The 19,984-nt window shown below is 45.0% G+C and overlaps 1 protein-coding gene across 2 annotated transcripts in view; it reads left to right on the forward strand.

The window, feature by feature from the left end:
* The window catches only part of LOC126541874 (ribosomal protein S6 kinase-like 1), a 32,705-nt gene that overhangs the window by 3,115 nt on the left and 9,606 nt on the right, over nt 1-19,984 (forward strand). The window contains exons 5-13 of one of the 2 annotated variants that reach the window (XM_050188834.3): nt 1,367-1,470; nt 3,304-3,544; nt 4,194-4,377; nt 7,719-7,949; nt 12,339-12,643; nt 14,492-14,765; nt 17,192-17,935; nt 18,264-18,353; nt 19,187-19,269. In XM_050188834.3, coding sequence (XP_050044791.1) covers nt 1,367-1,470; nt 3,304-3,544; nt 4,194-4,377; nt 7,719-7,949; nt 12,339-12,643; nt 14,492-14,765; nt 17,192-17,935; nt 18,264-18,353; nt 19,187-19,269 — 2,256 coding nt within the window. The remainder of the gene's footprint in view (nt 1-1,366; nt 1,471-3,303; nt 3,545-4,193; nt 4,378-7,718; nt 7,950-12,338; nt 12,644-14,491; nt 14,766-17,191; nt 17,936-18,263; nt 18,354-19,186; nt 19,270-19,984) is intronic. The other variant, XM_055076358.2, reaches the window with a different exon arrangement.

Raw genomic sequence — 19,984 nt, forward strand, 5'->3', positions numbered from 1 at the left:
GAACAATGGCCATGTTTACTTTTTTAGCTTTGTTGCTGCTAGAGTGATTCGATATGTCCTAATGGAAAGCTTAGCACACATGAGTGGAATGGCACGACCATTCTCTACTTAGATAAAAAGCGCACCATAAAGATACAAAGCCGAAGCACACACACAGCAGCAGTATGCACATCAAGTTATACCACAAAAATTTTGCTTTGATAGGAAATACACTTTGTTGAGAAATATTTATTGCCTCGGCAAGTTGCCACTCTAGGTGTAACACCTGTTTAAAGTGTCATTCTGTTGAGACTATTTTGTTATCACGTTAACCGCCTCGAAACAACTGTTTGCTTAAACATGGAGCGGCTGTAAGCATACAGAAAACATTTTGTGAAATTGAGGCATGTCATAAAGAAATTAAAAACAAATTTGAGCAGTAAGGATAAACGTGGCTGCACAATATCCTAGTCAAATGATGTATTAGAGAATCCACTCCCCATTGCTTATGTATGTCTTGTGGATCACTGTGTAGCATCTGTCTCCAATCTTTAGGTTCGTTTCTTTTGAAAGAAGGTCGCAACAAAAATCTGCTAAATACAGTTTATCTGATGATTTGAAGAAGAAAAATTACTTAGCCTAATAAATCCACACAAATCTTTTCCCCTGCCTTTTATTTCTTCATTTTTTTACTGCATGATGTCATTGCGCATAATGTTTTGATTTTGGAAGTGCGCCGCTTGCTCTGCTTTTCTTTCTATATTCACCTAAAACGCAAATTCTTTGTTCCTGTAAAGGTTCTTTGCTTCAAAACATATGTAATAAATATTATTGGTTTAGCACATTATAATCAAATCAATGCTAATTGCAAAATAATAACCCTCAATCAAGCTTGACTGCATTCACTGCATGGAACTGGTGAGCATGATTGCTTTCCAGCAAGCCAAAGAAAAGAAAACAAACTGTATCCTGAATGTGTAGGAGTCAGCTTTGTCGATATTGTTACGAATTGATGGGACACCTGCAGCGTGTGTCTGGGGTTTTAAAAGGTTAAAGAGGAGACTTGAATGAGTGTTGCTCATACTGGCAATAAAAAGCAGGGTCAACAGCAGCATGTTATTTTCGATGTTTTTTTGTGTTTTTTTCTTCTTGGGGGATTATCAGAAGTGTTTGTGGATATGTCCAGTTCTTCCTTTTCACGTAATTTACATGTGATGATGCATCCAAGAAGGTTATGTGTTTGACTATGAAATAGGGCTGTGCCTTCACTGTGGATTTGCTATGCTCTCTTCGTATTGTTGTGCATGTCTTGTTTGCGGTTCCTGAAAGCTGCAAGTGCTTCATTAAAGCGTGACGTTGATGTCGTGCTCGGGTTCCCTTCTAACAGAACAGCCAAGAATGCCACGACGATGTTGAAGGGGAGATGTCGGGCCTGAGGCCACCCTTGCTGGCGCCGCCGTCCAAACCTAGTGACTCCTCATCCAATCAGTGGTAAGCAACAATGGCAATGGAAGAACAGGCAATGATTTGGCATTGTTCCAGCTGTTACAAGAGGCGTTTCGTGGTACTGCATATATAGAACAGCGTTTTCATTTGCCGCTGAAAATAGAAATGTGCGCTCATTGTGATGCCTGTCGTGTCTGCCTCATCCCCCTCACACCCTTAAATCTATGGCTCCAGTAACACAAACTTTGTGAATGCCCCTTGCAGGCTCACCCATATAACAGGGGGTGTTCTGTTCATTGTGACTGACTTACATTTTATGACTCCAAGTTTTAGCAAACAATGAAAAAGCAAGGTTTGTGGGTACTCCTTTTCTGTAGTTTGTTTGTTATGATGTGTATAATCAAGCATAAGCAAAGCTGCAGTCATCATAGTCTGCAGTGCATTGACGAACTGTATGGAGTTGCACTGGTTGGTGCAGGAACAGGTTTAAATAGAGCAGCACAAAGACAGGATTCTACACAAAAATTAAACCTTCTTTGAAACACTTCTCTAATGCCACACTAGCATTTTCCAGAGTACCAATGTTCTCGTGCTGCTCTCTTGAAATTTTTACTCTATTGGCGCAAGATTACTTGTTACTCATAGCACAAACTCATTGCCATTTCATTCATTGTCATTGTCATTGTCAAACTCGTTGTCATTTATAATTGTTTCTTCTTTCTGTGCTTTTGGCCTTGCATGCTTAGTAGGAATATAAGCAAGTGCATATAGTATCATTCAGAAGCAGTCGAAATGCTTTATAGGACATAAGCATGTGGCTGTAACTGAGTCAGGTAAGCAAGTGCTAATAAACACCTTTGTCTTGTTTATTTGTTCTTTACATAAGTGTTTGGTACATACAAATATACTCATAAAAAGGACAACTCGTCCTATTATGATCCTTATACTGATTTTAATATGAATTGTTCACTAGAGGGCCAGATAAAGTCCTTTCCATATGGCCTCTTAGAACAAACGTGAACACATCTGCTGTAACCTTGTTGTCACAAATTTATGTTGAAACATGTCAAACTTGTTGCGTACATATATAAAAGCAATGTCTGTCGACCTACGGCTAATGCAGTTCCAGTGAGAACTGCTCAACATTAGTACAACCCTTGTCTTCAACTGAATATTCAGTTTGCCTATGAAGTACTTTTGTCAAAGGTGTGTTCTTCGATAGAGTGAAGTGAGTGCCAGAATTGAAGTCTCAATTGCAACAAGTGACATCCGATTGAAGTGACGAAAACACGCACATTTTTTTAATACTTTCTTCTACACAACACACATATTGGAGGGCAATGCCTCTTGCTCAGGTGAAGTAGTCAGTACGCAATCGCAATAACCTTGCCAAAATTGCTCAGTGATTGCTGTGATCCAGAGTTGCTTGCTTAAAACATCCAACCACAGCGCCTTTGAGTCAGTGCTGAAAGCTCTAGATAACAAAGCCGCAGTTTTGGAATCACTGACGAGTGTTAAGGAATGCAGTGACCGCTTCAGTCAAAGGGCAGCACTGCTGACCACTTGAACAATAAATTGAAGCAGTGGGTGTCGTGGCTCTTTTTCCCATGTACATACAAGTATCTGTTTGTGCACCCTGCTAACAGATGGCACCTATACTGTATTCTTGGCGTGGCACCTTACGCCACATGAAACCAGAAACTGTGAATGTTCGTCCATCTCATTAGTGCACTGTCTTAAGTGCTTGCACCCCATCTTTCACATGCAATTCCTTCAGTCTGTCACATTGCTGCCTTTGAATGTGTGCTTGAGAACACAGAGACTAAATCTGCTAATCGCACTGTGATGTCAGACATAGTTCACTTCCTCCCGTCCTAGCGTCAACAATGCTGCGGATCTTGCCGGAGGCGACTGTTCCTCTGAAGTATCTTGGGGACCATCTTCGACCGCCGATGCCATCAGCTTAGACTCGCGCACAACAACGGAGGAAGAGGCTGACCAGTCCGCTCGTTCGATGGCCGCAGAAGGAGAGGAAGAGGACCGGCACCTAACCTCACAACAGACATCGCCCACAGGATTTCTCCGTCCTGACATAGCTGAATTTGACCCCATCCTACAGGTACAGTACTCAGTGTTCAGTAGTAGGCGCACAAAGCTTAGTTTTATTTTGCTGTGGAAACATTTTAAAGTGACGCTTTCTTTGGCTCTTCTCTGCACTTTGGTTGGACAATGGTCTGGCTGAATAAAATGGGCCAATACTGGATGCAGTGTGGTCATAGGTGGTGACTTGGTAGGCCTATCTTAATACCAGTGTACAATGCATTTCTCCACGAGGGTTTCAATCTGGTTTGTAATGTGGGCCAACCTTGGAAGCAGTGCAGTGTAATAGCAGCCACACGCCTTACAGCATTAAGCATTGCAGCTAACCAAGCAGTGCCTCCAGCAGCGCATCTTAGCAGCACTAGCGGAAAAGCTACTGCTTGACTTTGGCAATCATTCTTTGATGGTTTATGCTCAATATTTTTGGGGGTTGCCTTGTTGGTGAGTGTATAGGCTGTGCTTGCAAGCAGAATTAACACTGAAGCTGGTTGGCACAACTTAACTAAAGAAAATGCATGGTTATTGCTGCTTTAGACAGGATGCAGAATTGGCAGATGTGTACGCAAGTGCACAGGGGTATAACAAATGACTACTACTTAAAGTACACATTATAATTTACATTGAAGACTGTTGTAACGTGTGTACCTGTGCTTCTCATGCCATTACAGAAGGATGACAGTGATGACCTGGCTTCGTTGAGCAATGCATGGATCCTCTCAGCCGCTGATGCCTGTGCTTGCCTTGGAGATGAACCTACGCCGGCGCCTAGTGGTCCTGCGTTTGTTTTTCCCACTCCAGTCAAGGAAACGGTTGAGGAAGAGGCTGATGACTGGACAGAGCTGGAGCTTAAAGGTACCAAGCACGACAAGTGCAGCCTTTGTTCAAGTAAATGGCTTTATGAACGTACAGAACAATATGAGGAGAAAATTGCAAATTATTTTTCAAGGAGGCACACTGTTCTGCTGAGAAGAGAGAGAGCCAACCAAGTTGGCTGAAGCAGCTTTCTTAGAGGAATAATTTCTTTCTCAAAGGAAGGCTTGTGCTTACATTAATTTAATTTCCTGTGTCGTAGTGACTGATGCAGTGTCCCCTTTGTTTTATAATGCAAGCTGGGGGTTGCTTGTTACTGGTATGTTAACGTTCTATCATGCCCTATTTTCAGACTGCTTTTCTTTGACAAAATGCTTCTTCAACAGCGACATTGTTCTGTCACCTCAATGAAAGCTTACTTTATGCAACCACCAATGGCAGGAAATAAAAATGATGAGAACCAAACATTGCTGTTTCAAGATCCACAGATGTCCCTTATTCACGGCCTCACTTAAGCACAGACTTGTACACATTACAGAAATAAAGTAACCTATTACAATTTGATGTTTGAAAATGTAATGGATAACAGTTACCAATTACCGCCCCCACAAAAGTGATTGAGCAATTACTAAAAAGTAATTTATTACTTTAACATTACTTTTCAGGCTGCTTTTATTAACACTGTACAAATACAGTAAGTAGAACAAACTGCCATTGCTCTTTCAGTGTATTTTCTGCAGCCCTTCAACGTTGTTTACCTTCACTAAGATATGCTCGATGCGCTGGAGAGAATGGCTAGGAGAAATGAAGAGAGAAACTAGCTCGATATGCGCTGGAGAGAATGGCTGTGTTTTAGCGTGCAAACACTTGCTTACAAGATTGTTCATGGTAACTCAAGGCCGCGGTGCTCAGGTCTGTATCCTCTATTCAGCGCAGCGCTTCATTGTTGCTTGGCTTAGTGAAAGGCACTCCCGATAAGGCAAGTGGAAAACTGAAAAATTGTCCATAGGCGATTCCCTGGCATCAATGTCCGAAGTGACCATTGCGATCGAGCCATAGAAGCGCCGTTGACATTTGTTCGCCGACATCTGGCGGACCACCACCTGGCACGTTTCACTCGTTAGCCATTTAGACTTAAGCAACTAATTGTAATGGATGCCAGCAAATGTTCATGTTTCCTGAAAAGGTGACCCAATGTGTAATGTAATTTAATATAAAGCTCTATATTATTCAGCCCTATTAATACTGTTTGTGTGTTACAATCACAAAAATAGGCGCATACGAGTCGTGTATAGTATATACATGTGCACGTACATGTATATTAAATAGATAGAAACATCAGTATCTAACAGCCAAAAACTTTTGTCTATATCAGAGAAGTCATGGCTGCACTAAGTGAAGAAGAATTGAGCAACAGCTCTTAGCACCTATGAAGGCCACCTAAATGTGTTTCCAAGAGAGAGAGAGAAAAGTTTACTGTAAGAGAAAGGCTGAGAGGTCGGATTTCCAAGAGAGGTGTGCAAATCTGCAAGCCTGCCATGTTCAGGTCATTGAGGAGTAACTGCAGTGTGCTGATTGTGGAAAGAAGGCAGTCCAGATACATGTTTTCATCCCTTTGGACACTCTAGTTCCTGCCAAATTTAAGTTCTCAAAGCTGTGTTGCCTGTTATAACTCGTTTCTTGAAAAATGTAACTACCCACTGCGGTGGCTTAGTGGCTATGGTGTTGCGCTGCTAAGCACGAGGTCGTGGGATCAAATTCCACCCGTGGTAGCCGCATTTTGATGGGGGTGAAATGCAAAAACGCCCACGTCCCATGCATTGGGGGCAAGTTAAAGATCCCCTGGTGGTCAAAATTAATCTGGAGTCCCTCACTATGGCGTGACTAATAATCAAATTGTGGTTTTGGCGCATAAAACCCAAGAATTCAGATTCAGAAATGCAACTGGGTACATGCAATTAATTGCTAAAAGAAAGTAATTGAACTACATTGACTATTACCGAGTAAACAAGTACAGTTAAACCTCAATATAAGGAAGTTGGTAAAATCGGCAGTTTGCTGCGTTATATCGAAATTTCATTGTACTCATATTCAACCTTTTATGTAAATAAGTACAGTCGCCTATAGATTTTTGGCACACGGAAAGGGGCCGCAGAATTTTTCTAATTATCGGGCAATCGAAAAAAAAACAAATTTTAATGAGAAAACAATTCATTTGGTGAATTTGGGAGTCGGCGACGAATGATACGGTTTCATGCCATGTCAACGATATCCTCACATTGGCGGTACAAATTAAGCGAAGCCAGCTATGCTTTCGCCTGCACTCTGCCCCCGCCGCCGATAGCATCGCCCGCACTGGGACAACGCTATCAGGAAAAGCGCCGGCAGCGGGGAGTGAATGCTTGGTCTGCCTGTCGCTCCAACGGGTCACCGAAACTCGAGATCACGCAACCTTCAATACTAAACGGGCGGGAAGACAGCTTACATGGTGCCACACTGTCCCGGCACTGTCCCGGCACGCCCACTCTTTGCACACACGGCAGATCACCTTGAAAGCAGGGTGCACGGCAGTGTGTGCACTCAGCTGCGCTTACAGCCATCCGCCTGCATCCACGGCCGGCCGAAACGCACGCCGACTTAAACCCCGCACCCACTTGATCGCGTTACCGTGAGCTCGCTTCCTCCCCCTCTTATCCTTTGCTCGTGCGGGAAGGATGCATTCGTGAAGCCACCATCTTTTTCCTCTCACGCTCGCACTCCTTCACTCGCACCTAAAGCACACAGTGCGCGAGGATCTTATCGCACTTGGACTTTATAGTGTGATGCGGCTCCCCTTCCGTGGTCGCTCTTGTCGGGCCGCATGCGATTTGAGAGGTGTGTTTGCAAGCAGCCGCATGTAATTCAATAATTTTACCATCTGCGTCTGCGGAAGTTTCCATTTATTTTCTTGCCGCTCGATACTTTGCAGCAGAAGTGAAATTTCGTTATATTGAAATCGCATACACACTTCGTTATATTGAGGCTCTAAATACATGATGTTCTATGGACAAGAGGTCGTGAAAATTTTAAAACTTCGTTATATTGAGAATTTCGTTATATTGAAGTTCGTATATCGAGGTATAACTGTAATCGTAAGATTACAAAATTAGCATAAATGTCATTGATTACATGTAATTTACATGTAATTCGTAATGTACAAGTCTGCTTAAGACAAGTGGTGGAAAATTATTATTTGCAGCAATGGTAGCACCACGAACTTGAGTCGCGGTAACGGTACGTCGTTGCATTTAACCTTTGTTCCGCGATTTACTGTATACATGAAAAGACATTAACAGTATGAATTACCAGCTGTTGCTGGAATGTGATGATGCATGTAAACACAGATGCAGATGATAGCTGCGAAGGCCGAGACATGGGGCGGTCGAGACACGAGTCATCCACGAGCTTCACACCTGGCACACCGGTGTCGCCGCTTGACGCGGAGGGTGTCGGTTACCTGCACGAGGCAACCAGCTATGCTGCTAAAGCGTACGCCTGCGAAGCCCAAGGCGACTTTGTAGGGGCCTTCTCCCTCTACAAGGTGGCCGTCAGCAGCCTGCTTGAAGGAGTGCAAAGTGAGTGCTGTCCTTTAACCTAAAATCAGAAAGTGTTGCTCAAGTGGGTCGTGAGACATCTCTCTTCAATGGTGCATTGTCGTTGCTTGTGAGGCTTGCCCTCTGCCTTTGTCATTGCAAGCATGCTGGATAATTATTGGAAAAGGCCCAGCATGACATGTGTAGTGCCACTGGTGGTTGGCCAGCAGTGTCATGCAACCAATCAGACACTGTGTTTTCTTCATTTCACGTCATTTTACTATCCTTTCCATTCTCACTGTATGCTGTCTTTCATTTCTTCTGAACTATAACAGTATGTAGCGTGTCCTACTCTGATGCACGTAAGGGCCTCTGAACCACCTCTGACATTTTGTTGCACACTTCAAACGAACACGTTGATCGTGCACACAATGCCGTGACAGTCATTTTTGACGATCATCCATAGGGACGGCAAAAATTAAAAATACAATCCCATGCTGCTCTCCTGGCCTTTCCGGTGCTTCCTTAGGACGTCGTGATGTCAAAAGGGTGCTGCAGGTGATGTCAGAAGGGTAAATGCAGTTGTTTGTTCAACTTACGAGAACCTACGATTTCCGGTTCATCTGCCGGTGTGCCTCATTGCAGTTGATGCAGTTGAATGAGTGCTCTTCCTCGTGTTGCTTGCTTGTCATGCATACTTCTGTTGCGTGTTTTGTTTTGCAATTCACAGTGCCACATTACTTGTGTTTCGAGGACACATTTAGGAAAGCCGAAATGCAGCAAAGGAAACAAAATGCAAATCCTTCTCTGCACCATCACAGTGCTTCAGCTTTCGTTTTTGTTAGAGGCACAGACGATAGGCATACCACAAACAAGGGGGCCTCCTTCGTCTCTACTTTTGCTCTTTTCTCTTTGTGCGGTGGTTTGTCGCGGCTTTGACAACTTATTATAAACAAATCAGGCTGTGGTTGCGTATCATTCACAACATAGGTTCCATTGCGGCACAGCTTTACGAGAGCACGAGCGAGCGCGGCAGCAACAGAGGGTAGCCGGAAAGTGTGGAGTCACGGTAAATGGAAGTGGACGGTGTTTTGAACCGAGAGAAAAATGTGACTGTTAGGTGGGTAATTCGTAATAATGTAGTGTCCACATGCCATTTAGAGAGGTACATGGCGAGGGGGAGAGGCTGCGTGAGGGTAGAGACACGAAGGTGGGGGAGAAACCAGCCACGACCACATTATCGGCCGTCAGACGCCTGTGACTCCGTTATTATGGCTTCACTTCGAAATGTCTTGCAGCTGCATGTTCATTGTAGTATCGTGCACAACTACCACTATGTAACACATTTTTAATCTCGGGTTGGATCAGGGGCCTTTTAAGGGTGTGTAAGCAACAGAAATAATAAAGTACAGCAAAACCTCGTAAAACCGTACCCGCTTAAACAGTTGTTTTGTTTTAAAAGTGGTAAAGTCAAATCCCCGACTTAGCGGCCATTGAAAACTATGGGTTTTGTATCCGCATAAACCATACCAGCTTATTGCGTACGTATTGGTTAACACGTAGTGTTTCCACTTTTCGTCGCGCAAACACGACAGTGCGTCGTCTCCATCGGGTGGCCCAGCAGAGCAACAAGCCTCAGAGATCGGAACCACGGCCTCCAAGCGCCCTGTGTGTTTGCGCATGAAGCCACATCAGCATCATTTCGGCGCCGTGCCAGAGAGCATCAAGGACTCGCTTCATGCCGAAGCTCGGATGAAAAAGACGGCGGGTGCTAAGCATAGAAGAGAAATTAGACATCGCTCGTGCCATGTTCGTGCTATCAAACGCGACACTAGGAAGTCGGCGCAGGCACGCGACAGGGGTCTGTTGTTGACTACGGTGTGTGGCATTTGGAATGTGAAGAAGTTGCGACCGCAAAAAGATGTCGACTACGAGGTTTGACTTTTCGCCATCGTTGCCGAAGTGTCGACTAGCGACAGCGATGAGGACAACACAGAAAACAACAGCACGGGTGATTCAGGCCCGACCGTGGCAGGAGCTGCACGTTACGTCAGTCTCATGAATGCAGTCGTCACGACGAGAACAGCACCCCACAATGGAAACGGCGCCCCGTGACTTCTGCAGCGCTACCGCGCGCGGGCACGGAGAATACGTAACACCAACGAGGAATCTGCCAAGCGAGTGTTTGCCGAAAAGAGGGGGCTGGCTACAAAGCTGGCTCGCAGCTTTCGTAAGTTTGAGGCCGCTGTTGTTGCTGCTAGGCCGCCGCGGCATCAAACTAAAATAACACTTTTGTCGCTTGAAGTGAATAAATACTGCATGTTTTTTCCCCCTTTCATCGCACTCTCTGAGTTCCATTTTTGACAGGTAAGTGGGCCATCTCACGCTATTTCGGTTAAGCAGCACTACTGTTTAGTACGTACTTTTTCTGAGCTCCGGTCAACTACGGTTTAACGAGATTTCACTGTATTAGGTATATCTACTGAACGTTGCAAAAGTAAGGGAGCCATGTATAAAGGACTCATTTGCGCTCAAATATCATGCAGAGGTGATTGTTTGCAGTGTGTTTCATTTAAAACAATGTTTGGATGTAGTACAGTATGCTTCCATTAATTCGACTCCAGTTAATTTGATTTTTCTGTTAGTTCGATCCCAAATGAAGGTCCCAGCCGGAGTTCATGCATTTCTATGGGTCCAAACTTTAGTTATTTTGATACTAAAATTGGCTTTCGCCATAAAATTCGAACTCTGCCAGTCAGCATGCACATGTCCGACCCTTATGGTTACCCTAATAGTCACCCTTTAGTGGTAGTGTCCATTCCGGTGGAGTTTAGGGGACAGTGAATGCGTTGAACACATGTCACACCTGTCAAAAACACCTATTTTCAGCCAGCCCTAGGAAAATGTTCAAATAATAACCATAGCTCACAATGTCTGATTACAGTATTCGCCCGATTGCAATGTGCACCTTTTTGTTTATTTATATGTTTTTCAAGAAAATTGGGCCTGAATATTGCCTGTGCGGCGCAGTCGGATACAAAACCAAAACTGCCTTTGTGGCGTTCGTATAATGTACTGCGGCAGAGCTGACTCTACGAAGCTGGCTGCCATTGTTCAACATAGTATACATTCAAGCGAAGCTTGTATTGGCTCTAAAAACCCAAGCCGCGCGAAAATAAAAATTGCTTGTCGGGCTGTGGATTCGAACCACAGACCTCCAGGTTGCGAGACCACCAAACTAACCAATTCAGGCACTGTCAGTTCATCATATGCGACCTTTAACGCGGGGTTTTATATGCATGAAGAAGGTAGACGCAGTGCAAGGCGTAAGCCAATCACAGGCGTCCCTTCTCTCTGGAGGAGCGAAAGGGTGCGATCGCGTGTTCGCTCGCCTTGCACCTGCCATTTCCCACCAGTTTAAGCCCAGCAGTCAGATGGGGAGGCCGCGTTTGGTTCATTCTGTCGAAGAGCAGGCTGCGTTGAAGGAATGGAGTGGGGGCGGGCCGTGCATCGTACGTTTGGCTGAAGAACAGGCGGTGTTTCATGAACGCCGCTGGGAACTCGCTTGAGAAGAGGCTCGTCGTCGACGAGCCAACCTCGCCGTAAGGGAGCACTAAGCCAAGGTGTTATGACAGCGAAAGGCTGCATATCCCGAGCTTCGCTTGCACCCCTCTTCACTGTAGTGGAAGGGCAATCAATTTTTTTTCGTGCTAGAAAATCTAGTGCGCATTCGATTTTTGCTTTGTTTAGGAGTGTTAATGTAATTTCCAGCTGAGTTTTTTTACATTAGACACAGAAAGTGGGTGCGAAATGTGCTGTTAATATTGACCGTCTGAATTTATTTTTTCTGTTTACTAACACCCGGAGTATAGTAAACAAATGTGATTATTTATCATCCATCATTGACTCACGCGCTGCCAATGTGGTGGTGCATGCATTTGATTCATGGGCTGTGTTAGACTCTGGCAAATAGCGCCAAATGAATTGGTGGTGTGTTTTGGCATTTTTATGAATCTTGTTTGATTCTGCCTATCAGATAGTTCGATCGATTTTGTCTATCTTGTAAGGGTCAAATTAGCAGAAGTCGACTGTGCCTGCTGTTTTCATTAGGCATAAATCACAGTTACATGTTCCCCGTGAAAGAAACAGTAGCGCCTTCTGGAGCAGATGGCACCATCATCCTCTCGCCAAGAAAATCTACACTTCTTGTTGGCGTTTGCAACAGACTACTCATGCTCTTGATTTAAATTTGCATAACACACTCGAGTATGATGCTGCAAAGCCAGAGATGGCACAACCAAAGATGGCTTTAAACAACAGGCGATAGGAAGTGCCACCTTACTGCGAAATTTAAGCACGAACAAACCTGAAAATTGCATACCCTGTTCTCTTACTTCAGCAACATAATATGCTGTGTATCTCTTTGTACAGAGGACAGCAGTGCCTCGCGGAGGGATGCAGTTCGACGGAAGACTGCGCAGTACCTGGCACGTGCAGAGCAAATATACGAGCATCGACTGGCGAGGCGCATGGAAGGTGAACGGCGGTGGTCCCTAAGTCAAGGTCCCGAGGTTCTAGAGTCCTGCGCACCAACTTCTGGAAGCACTTCAGCGCCTACATGGGGCCCTGGCCTAAGGGGGCCAGTTCAGGACCTGAAACACTACAAAGTCATCGGTGTTGTTGGCACTGTGCTTCTCGTCTTGGATATGCGGCGGAGTCAGACTGTTGTCATCAAGGTGGGCTTGGTCAGCAAATCAGCATGTGTTTTGACTTGTGTGTCATCAGAGCAAGCTAGGCTTAGCTTATATGTGGGCACCAGTGAGTGGTAATGTAACTCAAGGGTGGCATGAACAACGACAGACAGGAAGATGTGTTTGAACCGCTAAGGGACCATAGCTCAATATGCACACATAGAACTACAGACATTGTAGGAGCCAGACACAGATGTTACGCTATATTACCATACGAGACATGCTATAGTACCAACCTCCAGTTTAAAGTTTCTTGCACTTCGAGCTTACTGGGCATGAATGCACTTTCCGAAGCAAGACATTTGCATTTGGTTCCTGTTTTTATGTATGTATGTGTGATTTCGTGTGTGTACTAAGCAGCACACTTGCCAAGTCTCCTAAATTAGGTGAAAAATGCTGCTCAGTGTAGCTGAATTGAATCAACATGCTATTATGGAGTCAAAATGTGACACATTTCACTCATTAACACATTTTTCAGCCAAACAAGTAAGGCTTTTTTAGTATCGCCTGCTTCAAACTCTGAATCGGTTGCAGCACTCACTGAATGCGTTGATGTAGATAAGGGGCCTAATGCATCGCCTCCGAGATCTTTGGTACCATGCAAAACCTGTGCTAGTAAGGAGCACGATGACCTCAGACCATGCTTAATACAGTAGACTTCTGTTAACTTGACTCTGGCTAATTCAATTTTTCCGTTAATTCAATCCCAGCTGAAGGTGCTGACCAGTGTTTCTACATTTCTGTTGGCCAAATGTTCATTATTTCTGCTGTAAAATTGGAGCTCACCAGGTAATTTGAATGTGGAGTGGTCAGCATGTATGTGCCTGTTCCAAATGGGGACGCCTATGGCTGCGGTGTCTGTCTCTGTGCTGCTAAGGGACAGTGAATGCATCAGAGACACATTATCATTCATAAAAAAAATGAAAGAAAAGACGATTTTTGGCCTGCCTTCTGCAGGTGTTGAAGTAAAAATGGCAGCTGACAAGAATGATTACCGTATTTAGCTGATTGTCAGATTGGCCTTTCTTCCAAGAAAATTGGTCTGAAAATTGAGTGATATTCAACCTAATCAGCTGGGTGGCAGAGCCAGGACAGCATTTTGCCTTTTGCTGTTGGCACGAGCATTGTGTATTAATGCACCATGAGCACACTAGCTTTCCTGCTGAGCTGCTGTGCGTATGCACTGGTGTGAACGGAACAGGCAGTAAACGTCGAGCTAACATTATCTGATATTTCACTGGGCACTGACTGACTCTGACAGTTTTGCATCGGTGTCATCTTGTGCACCATCGAGGTGCAACACTCGCAACACGACTGGCAATGCTCCTGATCGAGCCAGCATTGTGAGACGCCTGGTAGCCTCCAGGGCGCTGTTCCTTCTGCCCAGCAGCAGCTGCCTTGCTTGCTGCGCCGTGCCAACATTAGCATCCCTGTATAGTTATAACACCGCCTGAAGAGATAAGCGCAATGTTAGACCTTGCTATTGCTGTCAATGCTTTGCCGTTCAGTTTCTGAGCTCCACGAGCCTTAATGAAACTTTTTGAATTCCTCTGTTGTGAATTGGTGTGTTTATGACTCTATGTGCGCTTTGTGTGTTTGTGATCACCATGTATATAACATAGTTATCACCTAGCACATGGAGTAGCATGCGAGGTGATTAGCCAGGCTGACATCTCCGGCATATCATCAATGCATGTACATCTCTCTTTCCCTCCACTTTTTTGGTATTGTAGAAGCACAATTTACGAATGCAGCTCATACAATTTTTCTCTTTAGCATCTCTGCAATTGCAAGCAGCATTTTCAGCCGTTCGTGCTGTCTCGATGGTCGCAGGTGCTGCACAAGAGTCCCAGTGGCTCTACTTCGGGTCGCCCTAGTGTGGTGCCTCAGGGTGTGCCCCACATGGCCCAGCTGCTGTGCCTCTACGAGACTGACTGCTCATACTTCCTGGTGCTGGAGTATGCCCCGGGTGGCCGTCTCTGGGACTGCTTGGCACCTTATCTCACAAACCGGCTGCCCTTGCCTAGCCCTGCTTGTGAAGTGTCCTGCGCGGGATCTCCTTCCTCTGCCTTGAACGGGCCACCAGCATGTCCCTGCTCACCAAGTGGTGAGGGGCCATACGTTCATCTTTTCGGGCATTCGATAGTTCGGACTTATTTACGTTCCTCTTGGAGTCCGAATTATCGGTCGTCGACTGTATTAAGTTTGCACCCCAAATGCAGGTTTTGGCGTCATTGACAGTGTGCTGATGTTGCGACACAGAGCAGTAGAGAGATAGAGAGAGAGAAGGGAAGAAGGAAAGGCAGGGAGGTTAACAAGGCTGAGTCCAGTTTGCTACCCTACACGTGGAGAGGGGAATGGGGAGTGAAAGAGAGACAGATAAAACATGAGTCTATACCACACTCTCACATGCACTAAGTTAGGTGTAGGATGCAGCGTTGCCATCTGGTGAAATTGGCCACCAGATTTCGGAAATCTGGTAAAAATGTAGAGCTCCTGGTGGCCAGGCCAACAAACTACTACACCAGACAAAATCTGGGGATATCTGAGGAAAACCACTCTACCGAAATTACCGTCTACCCGCGCTGCTCATCCGAACATTTAACACTAGGTAACGCCTGCGGCCGCCACGATTCTAAGGCCCATATTTGTATTTGTTTATTCCTCATGAAATCCCTGTGTTGCTATGCTACTGCTAGGGTACAGTGAACTATATAAAGCTTACTGTAGCTAAGGTTTGTGCTAGCGTGTGATGCTAGCGCTAGGTTTCAACGCACGTATAGGTATAAGTCGTTTCAATAGACGGCACCGGCTGTTCTAGTGGAGGAATGAATTTACCGTGGGAAGCACGGGAAGAGCAACGCCGGGCCACCGGCAATGCGTCAAGTGGCCAGCCAAAACACGTGCTGACGCTCCGCTCGTTTCGCTGTCACAAAAACCTGTTTCGCAGGCCGTCTTCGACGGGAAACTTCCTGAGGATTCTGCAACATTCTGGGCTACAATTTTCAAGTTTAAGAATGCCATGGGGGAAAAGCCCTACCAGGAACTTGCATTGTATGCACTGGCATGTCTTTCTTGCCCAGTGTCGAATGCAGTGGTGGAGCGTGTCTTCAGTCAGGTAACGTGTGTTAAGACGAAGTACAGCAACAAAATGTCGCTGAAAACTTTGGATTCCATTGTACGAATTCGCACAACGTTGGCCTATCACAGACGATATGCTACGCAGGTTTCGTTCAGGCATCTACGATGCTCCAAGGGATGATTAAAGGCTTCTCATCGTGATTTTAAATAATAAGATGATTTTGACGAATGTTAATTCTTGGTCATTTTTGTGCATTTTAAGGCAATTTTATTTTCTGGTGAAATCTGGGGAAATTTTAGCGAGTTTCTGGTGTCGTGCTGACTTTCCAATCTGGCAACGCTGGTAGGATGTCTATAGTCGGGCACTCAAGTCTGTTGCCTTCAGGTAGTGAAAAAGTGCTCAAACTGCTTTCTGGGCTAATGAACTGTGAGGCCAGTAGTGGCTGACATCGCGTAGCAATAAGACTAGGTGTGATGGTGCTGCTCCTAAAAAATACCCAAGAGTGCTGTGTGCATTTCTTCTGGCTGTGCCTGCATGTGGCAGCAACAGCGATTGCAGAAGTGGTGCGAGTCATCGTATAGCATGACGTAATAATGCATCCACCCCCTGGGTACCAAAACTGAAACTGCCTCATAGAAACAAGTATCATAATAAATTATTTAGGCCACTCTGACACTTGCCAATATGTTTTCTAGAGTTTAGATAGCTTGAACCTCCCTTTAACACACACACAAAGTAAAAAATGTCGTGTTCGGGCGCCTTTAACTTAGCCTTTCCACTTGCATCTATTCTATAGCCTGGCACTTGTTATAGTAGTACATGTACCCCGAGGCAGGGAGAGATAGGAGATGGACTTGTTCTAGTAGAGTTCATAGGATTTGCGTAGCTGGTTTACTATTACAATGTTTTCATTGTGGCCCTTTATTTTGACATGTATTTTAGAGTACAGCTCTTAGGCGGCCGTTTCTGCGGCGAGCATCGGTGTTCCTCATAACCGAGCGAACAAGCACAACGAAGGATGAAAGAGTGAACGCAGTGAAAGATGGTGATAGCGAAGAGAGTGCGAGGAGGAAAGCAGAGGACGAGGGTATGGTGGAAGTGTGAGAACAAAAATGTAGCGCTGCTCAAGACGGGCTCTGCTGTGATGGTAGTTGCGAGAAGGCACCAGAGTAGGGTGCGTCGTCTGTTTGGAAACAAAGTTCTGCATGGGTGGAGGTCTGTCTGCGGCGACTGCTGTGAATTGTGCCCATCCATCAACCATACACTGCCTCTCACGATCTCCTGATCAGCGAGGGAGTTGTGCCGCACTTCCATTTGCAACGTGCTGCACGGGACAGATTGTCCACACCAGGCAATATATCGCAAAAATGAAAACACATATAGAGCTGCGCTCAAATTTTGCATAAGGGAATATCGTAATCGTTGCTGAATTTTTTTTCTTTTCTTTCCAGACCAACCTGTACCCGTGCCTCCTTCAGAATGTGATTTCGCTATTGCTTGCTCAGAATCTCAAGCCTCAATTTCTGCCGCATCAGTTGTATCCGCCCTAAATGAGACATCTCTAATCGAAGGAGGCATCACTTCAAGTGAGCAGCCATTGGTCAGCACCACCGATGTGTCCAGAATACAAACGGACACCAATGAAAATTCGTTACAGTTGCCAGTCGTTGTAAACACCCTGCCATCTCAAAATAGTGTTGAGCTTTCCAAAGTTTCAAATAGCTGTGACACGCTGGGCTTGGAGAAGGCCACAAAGTCAATTAACATTCTGGCCATTGACAAACCGAACAAAAAGCTAGCCCCACAGTTGTGTTGTAACAAAAACAGGAGTCAGGTAGTGGGCCGGTCTCTGGAGGACATTGTCGGTCGGAACAATGCCCTCAACGTTCCAGCCTCTAAGGCAGAAAGTCACAGTTATTCCGGCGAGCACCTGATGAAACAGGAAACACGGAAAGATGGACCCAAAAATGTGGGCAGTCCAAAAAAGCCAGTGAAGCGGTCGCTGTCTTCACAAGCTGCCCAGGCATTTCGTGAGCTTGACAGCCTTTCCAAGCAGCTAGCCAAGCCCAGCCACCTCCCGGAAGCCTGCATCCGGCTTTGGGCTGCAGAAACTGTGATGGCGCTTGGTCACCTTCATCGCTTGGGTGTCATCCGGCAGGACCTCTGTCCACATGACATCCTTTTGGGAGAAGGCGGTGAGTTATTGTCAACAAAGCATGTTGACAACTGTTAGTAACCTTGACAACCATAATATTTTTGCACATGCTCTTTTTTGCCCTGTGCATAAACATAATTAATTGCAGCCATGTTATTGTGGACTAGTTGGGTGTTTTCAGAGGGACAAGTTTGCTGGTGACATGTGCCAAGCACATGTTGCTTACAGACATTCATGAAGCATGTCAGTTGCTGGCCATTCTGACTAATTCTTTTGACTAAAAACTGGGATAGGTCTGTGAAATAGACTGTGTGACTGCTTTTGTTCATGTTGTCTTGGTCACATTATTTGCATCTGCTCCTTGGTAGGTCATGTGGTGCTCACGTACTGCTGCTACTTCAACTGTGTTGACCGGTCACCTAGTCAGTTTGCACGGGAGAATCAGTATTGTGCTCCAGGTAAGTTGAACATTGTTTGGTATATTACTGGAGGATTGTGTTTTGTTGTAGGCCATGGGCAGGTTCAGTATGTATCTTAACGCTTAAGTCTCTCTCAGAAATTTTTAATTCCGTGAAAAGTGAGCTACTGATTTGTAATTTCTACAGGCACTTGTACTGCTACTGCAGAGTGCAGGGATAGTTTTTGTGGTTTATTACCAACAGTCTCACATTCTTTCCCTTCGTAGCTGTGGTTCCCTAGCAACCAGCATCGGAAATTTGTTTGGCTCTTTCAACTTGTAAAGGTTGTGCATGTGGTTTTTGTTCTGAAAGTCACTGTAGTTACACACACGCGCGCACGCACACACGCACACGCACACACACACACACACACACACACACACACACACACACACACACACACACACACACACACACACACACACCAGTGAAAACCAGTGTTATTATAAGCTTGAATGAAAACACGGGTTCCTTTCAGTTGTTTGTGTAAGTTTAAATTAATGGGTATGTTGTTAATGGCCAGGATAATGTAGTGGTCCTATTTCGATTCTTTGCATCCTTGATCGCTCATACAGGCCACGCTCCACATACCAGTTGTTTGCCTGGTTATACCAGTCAGCTGCTGTTATCACCAGGGTCAGTCAGTTATGAGCGGTGGGCTTTCGTGAGTGATGGGTTAAAATAAACAAACAGAAAAGAGAAGAGCAAAAGGAATCCTTGCACTGTATCGGCCAACATGTTTGTTGCCCTGATTTTTCATTGTTCTCTGTGCTAGTACCGAGCAACATTTATTTCATTATATCACTTGTGTTTTCTATTTCGAAATGTTACAGAGATCGACAACTTGGGTCCTGTGACACCAGCATGTGACTGGTGGAGTCTTGGAGCACTGTTGTACGAACTCTTCGTCGAGGCTGTGAGTTTACATTTCTTCCCTTTGGGCATTATGTCACAAAGAAGATCCTTTTGACTAAAGCTTCTCTACGCAGAGCTGTCATAATATGTGTTCATTACATTGTAAACTTCCTAATTTTAGTGTTGGTGTCATTGACCATTTGTAGCATAATGTAGCAGTGTCATGTGTAAGACGTTTGTGCACATTGATGCAGTTGAGAGTCTGATGAAATTTTATCTGGCCTGGAAGAATTGTGGAGAAGACAGTACTGACACAGGCCAAACTGAAAAAATTGTTAAATACTTGGCATTTCAGCCCCGACACGGGGAAGCCTTGTTCACAGTGTAGGGGGTAAATGGGATGGGCACGAGGTGATGTGCAGTTGAGCACATCACTTAGTGTGCAAGCATAGATTGGGTTAAGATTTCAGCCACTCCTATTCAAAGTTCATGTGGCTGCCTGGATATGCAAGGACTCAAGACTTGCTGATTCAAGCTTCTTTTTCTTCATCTTGGTGCCAGTTCTGTTTGCTTAATTCATTTATTGATGCTGCGAGCCCCATTGCAGCTACGTATTACTGGAGTGGAAAGGATTAAAAAATATACTTTGTAAACCAGTACATCTTGTAGCAAATGTGGACTTACAGATTTGTGAAAGCATGGCCTTTGTACTGGAACATGTAACCAATGGAACGTTCTTTGTTTGGCAGGACCTTTGTCATAGCTAAAATTGCTTT

This window comes from Dermacentor andersoni, chromosome 3 (genome assembly GCF_023375885.2).
Source record: "Dermacentor andersoni chromosome 3, qqDerAnde1_hic_scaffold, whole genome shotgun sequence".
NCBI lineage: Eukaryota > Metazoa > Arthropoda > Arachnida > Ixodida > Ixodidae > Dermacentor > Dermacentor andersoni.